The sequence below is a fragment of the Gordionus sp. m RMFG-2023 genome, chromosome 2, assembly GCF_954871325.1.
Source record: "Gordionus sp. m RMFG-2023 chromosome 2, tfGorSpeb1-WG-v2, whole genome shotgun sequence".
Lineage (NCBI taxonomy): Eukaryota > Metazoa > Nematomorpha > Gordioida > Chordodea > Parachordodidae > Gordionus > Gordionus sp. m RMFG-2023.
This window is the reverse complement of record NC_088776.1, coordinates 57,527,162-57,532,452: the sequence shown is the minus strand read 5'-3', so window position 1 is coordinate 57,532,452 and position 5,291 is coordinate 57,527,162. Positions and strand designations below refer to the sequence as shown.

The following is a 5,291-nucleotide window of genomic DNA, read 5'->3' as shown; positions in this document are numbered from 1 at the left end:
GAGGCCCTTGATTTGGGTGTCATGAGAAACAAGGCATTTGAAGATCGAAGAGGATTTTAAATATATTGAAATAGTTTTTTATTAAAAAAAAGATTAATGGGCGGGGAGGTAATTAAATTGTTTAAAAAGTTTCGTTCGTCTTTCACCCCCTGTCGGTGATCCCAGATGTGTCATCTTGTCTTTGTTGATGACGTAGTATGTCATGTCTAAAGGAATGGATGTAGGATATAGGAACAAATCTCGCTCTTGGGAGATTGAGTGATAGTCCTGAAATATGTGAGAGATTCTCGATGATGGAGGGAATGGACAAGATTGTGGAAAGGTTGCCCGAGACAATGCCATCATCTAGATGAATTTAAGGTAAGGATAGATTTAGATTAAATTTCTAGATTATTTTGTGAATCCCAATAGCAATTAAGCGAATACCTCCATCCTTTTTTGAGGGTTATTAGACGGGCGCCAAAGAAGATAGAAAATAAAAATGATAGATGAAGGGGCCCATTAAGAATTCTATTTAATAACCTGGTAAGGTTCTGTAAAAGGGCTTTACATGGAATGTTGGGCTATGTCTTGGATGATGATGGCACGAATGCCATCAAGGTCTCCTGAAGAGTCTTTTTAAAAGATCTTACGGTTTTAATTGTCCCGTTAATGTTGATTTCAGGAGCTATGATTGTTTTTGCTTGAGTAAACGAATTCTAAATCACATATATTGTGTTTTAAAAAAGCTTCTAGAGTGGACTCGTTGGTAGCTAAGGAGTCTTCAGAAGTCATGGAAAGAAGGACTGAGTTTATGTTAAGGCTATTTATTTTATTTGAAACTATTATGGCCTTACGAGCAATAGGGAGTGGATTGGATTCAGGATTGAAGTGAGATATTGATGTTTTAATGATTAGATTTTATTATGGGGAATTTTGAGAGTGAAATTGGTGAAGCGTAGTAAATTTCTCCATTAGGTTTCCAGGATTATTTACAGTTGAATGTAATTTGTTGAAGGATTCCACAAGATTTACGTGCACCCCGTGGTATACTGGATATGGTGGGATGGTTGGGCAGTGATAAAAATTCACTATCCCATGATTGTAGGATGGGTTTGTTGACTTGGAGGTAAGTCGGAGGGTGTGCTTGCTAATTTAATAAACTGAATGGAGGATCAGTAGGTCTTATACTTGGTAGCCATGAATCTCGACATCTAGAGGATGGAGGACCATGAATTTGAAACTTCCTAGCTTTGGTTATGTTTGTAGATTTATTGCATATGGCATATATTTTATGCATTTGAATTTTTATTTGCCAACCCTCTTATCAAAACAGGAAGATATCTAGGTCATCAAAATGAAATAAAATTTGATATATATTTATAATTTGAAATTTAGAATAACTTATGCAGGATATATATTGTATAAGGAGAAGTGTCAAAGGTAGATAAATATATAAATTAAGTATGATGAAGGCAGGGTAAATCGTTTTAAAATTTGCTTTAGGAATCTGTGAAATTGTAGATCCAATATTGGAAGTTATTTGGGATAATTTAAATCTGGAATACTAAATTTTTAATGTAGATTAATAAATTGGAGGTATCATAATCTTATTGAGATGAAATGTAATCATTTAGAATTGAAATCAAAGGCGGTAAAGAGGTACTTAGTATAATGTTAAGATGTAATTGTTCCAATAAGGTAGCTAAAGGTTTATTTATACCTGGGCACATAGCATCTAAAACAGTATAAGAAGATTTTCCATTTGATAAGGGTTTTGTTGTTTTAAGAATATCATTGTAATTAGGAGTTATAAATTTTATGCATTTTGATCTCTAATTTTGGCTGGGCACATAGCATCTCTGGGACCATGTTTAATAATGAGATTATTATTTTTAGTATGTTTTTCCATTTGATATATTGTCTTAAGATTATCATTAATTGTATGTATTTTGATCTCCAATTAAGGGTTCATTTGATCTCCTATATAAATTATAAAAAACATTAAAACGCTATTAAATTTAAAAAAAACACATATAAAACGGGGATGAAATCAATAAAATTTTTTTTTAAAAAAAGGAAAAGAAGGCTCTCAATTCTATTGTTGTTACACGGCTCGTTAACAGCCTATTTTTTAAAACGGCTAACTCAATATTTTAGCTAGAAAAATATTACCTCCTGGAGATTTCGAAAATATATGTATAGACCTTTGGTCCTTCTATGAGCAAAATCTTCAGGCTTGCGTAATATTTTTCTGGATAAAATATTGAGTTAGTTTTTGTTAAAATCGGCTCAAAACGAGCTGTTTAACAACACTACTCACAGATCCGAGGTAACTAAGATAGACATCAATTGGGGTTGATTGAATTTTCAAAAAAGGAACCATAGTTATGTATGCCTAAATATTTTAAATATTTTTTTTGTCTAATATAACAAAAATTACACTAGTTGGAAAAGTATCCGACTCTGAGGCCCATGGTTTTTTTTAAGTAATAAATTTTAATAAAATAGGCGATAAATTACCGTTTGTTCTATTGGGCTAAAATAAAATCATTTAAATTTTCATATTTATTGATTTAGGATGGGAAGGCGGGGGGGGGGGATTACTTAATTTTAGATTCGTGATTTGCCTGCCACCACTTTTGGAAGTAGTAGTAGATTTTAAGTAAATACAGTTATAGTTAATAAAATAATTGTTCAATAAATTACGTGTATAATTAATAAACATTCGTACCGGTCTTTGAGTACTGTTGCGACCAAGATTTTTGCCCAAGACAGTTGCCCAATTTATCAAGACTATACCTTTTTTTTTAAAAAAAACCTTTTATCATTTGTTATATTCTAAAAAAGTGACACTATGTTGAAGCCATTTAAAAATTTTTAATTTTTATATTTTCTCAATGAATTTATAAACCTATACAAAATAACAATAATAAACTTATATATATTAAAATAGTTTCTTTAGTGCAATATGATTTATTTGCATGGCTGTTCTGTTTGATAATGCCTTCTTTATATTTGAGAATATTGTGAAAAGTTTTTCAAGAAAATAATAATTATATATTTTGGCAACTATACCCATTATTACCTTGAATAAATGAACATTTACTTTTTAAACAAGAATATAAAAATATACATAAGAAGTCATGTTGATGGCTTAATTTGCAACTTTAATAACTACTAGAATACTTTGGGAAACAATTTAATCAGCCCCTGCCCCCACCATCATAACAAATCTTGTGTAGGCATCTGCTCAATTTTAAGGAAAATTTATGTGTAAAAAGATTCCTGGTACCCTTAAGAGATATCTGAAAGTTTTTTAATCCAGAAAATCAAATAAATTAAAAGCATATAAAAAAAAATTTATGTGCAGTTTAGGATTCTACAGGATAGGAAAAACTTTATAAAAATAGCATGTTTAATCTATCTTTTATTATTAGCATGTACAATAAAATTAATTTAAAAAATCTTTAAATTAATAGTAAAATATTATCTTACATTTGATTAAAATAACAACTCAAAGCTTATCTATAAAATTGAGTTAGGAAAAATCTTATATTTAAGTTCAATGATAATGATAAATAACTTGTTCAATATTATATATTTATTGAAAAATTAGTGATATTAATATTTGGATTTAATATATATATAAATTATAAATTATTACAAAATAAATAAAAAAAAATTGATAAGAGTATTATTTCCTTTTATTTAATTTGTCCTTTTTGAGTTGTTCATTTTTACTGTTAATATATCCACTTTGTGATAGCAAATCTCTAGCTGCATTATTTATAAACTTAAATCTATCTGGGCCTAATTTAATGCCGCCAAACCACCGAGACACAATTACAGCTACATTAATAGCTTCCGTAAGCTGTAGTAAATGGAGTAGCCTGTGGCCAGCATTAGTTTCACCATCATCATCATAATCTTGAATAATGTAATTATTTAATGGTTTAGATTCTATGTTATCATCATTATCATTTTTTATTAGGGAGTTATTTTTTAATATCCTATAGGCTAGAATATTGTGAGTAGCTTGGTCTACCTTTTTATTAATAATTTTCAATTGCGTTACAAATTTTTGTACCTAATTTAAAATGACATGTAAACATTATATAATTTTTGATCATTACATCAGACAAACTAAACACTCTTGCAATATGAGCCTGAAATGTACTTTTCCTTTCCAGAATTGGAAGGCCAGTAATTATTTCTATATCAAATTTGTTTGACAATTTCAAATTGGAGATTTCAGCTTTATTTTGATTATCATCAGAATATTTCTTACATTTTAACATTTTGTCATTATCAATATTTGATAATACATGAGTAGATAAACCAGCATCATTGATGGGAACAGTTTTGAATGAACTTTTTAATAAGTGCAAATTTTCTCTTACCTTTTCAACCCATAAAAATATAATATTTTCACCTTTATTTTCACTAAAAACTATAATTTTTTAAAGTATTTTACAAACTTATATATGTTAATTAAATCTTTTTCAAATTTTTGGAAATCAAGCTCAATAATTTTGCAGCTAAATTATTAATTATCATCAAAATATTTCCAATTATATACTTGATTTGAAAAATTGGTGGAAGACTTTCAGGATATTCATCAATAAATTTAATCTAAAAAAATTAGGTAAAAAAAAAATAATTCATTTAATTACTTGTAAATCACATTCTATATCAGAATATTCATTTGAAATAATTTTTATCGAATATATCTTATTTGATTTATCAATAACATTAAGATCTTCACCATATATTAAAGTAAGGGCTTGTATTTCTTCTTCCTATTTATAATGTAGCAATACCTCATTTATCTATTAATTACTAACATATTTATGCAATTTTGAAGACATTACGAACAAACAGATGAATTAAGAATTGATGGTAAACTGAGAACACCTGATTCTTCATAGTGTTATGTAATTTTTTAAATATACATGGCCTTAGTAACAATGATCAATTAAATTTATTTTCAGTATAATTCTTAGAAAATGATGGAAACTCCGAATTTTTGCATTTTATAATTATTTTAGCTAAATTAGTTAAAAAATATTTTGCATCAAATGCAGTCACTTTGAGTTGTATTGAAACCCCTTATTATATTCTGAATTTTAAAAATGTATTTTTAAAAAAACATAAGCTATAAAATAATATGTTGTTTTTTGTAATAAATTTTATTTAATGTTATTTATATATATTTATAAAAAGGAATGGAACATTCTAAGTAATTAATAAATATGATGTGACAAGTGAGACTCATAGGGGTGTTTCCGTTACCGACGATTGTATTTTAA

The 5,291-nt window shown here is 28.0% G+C and overlaps 1 protein-coding gene across 1 annotated transcript; it reads right to left on the bottom strand.

The window, feature by feature from the left end:
* Positions 1 to 409: 409 nt before the first annotated feature.
* On the bottom strand, positions 410 to 4,850 carry LOC135924498 (protein IMPACT-B-like). Its single transcript, XM_065459555.1, has 9 exons — positions 4,827 to 4,850; positions 4,656 to 4,781; positions 4,562 to 4,614; positions 4,461 to 4,520; positions 4,116 to 4,425; positions 3,647 to 4,069; positions 2,714 to 2,781; positions 1,703 to 1,962; positions 410 to 1,323 (listed from the first exon to the last, which is right to left on the bottom strand). The coding sequence occupies exons 1-6, from the start codon at positions 4,848 to 4,850 to the stop codon at positions 3,677 to 3,679; spliced, it is 966 nt and encodes a 321-aa protein (XP_065315627.1). The 3' UTR covers positions 410 to 1,323; positions 1,703 to 1,962; positions 2,714 to 2,781; positions 3,647 to 3,676.
* Between the last annotated feature and the right edge of the window lie 441 nt (positions 4,851 to 5,291).

What these genes read in the sequence shown, in the direction of transcription:
- LOC135924498 (XM_065459555.1), bottom strand. Translation starts at nt 4,850, where the DNA reads ATGTCTTCAAAATTGCATAAATAT. An exon ending in CTTCAAAATTGCATAAATAT is followed by an intron (nt 4,782 to 4,826) that starts GTTAGTAATTAA and finishes CATTATAAATAG; the next exon opens with GAAGAAGAAATACAAGCCCT. An exon ending in CCACCAATTTTTCAAATCAA is followed by an intron (nt 4,521 to 4,561) that starts GTATATAATTGG and finishes TTAATAATTTAG; the next exon opens with CTGCAAAATTATTGAGCTTG.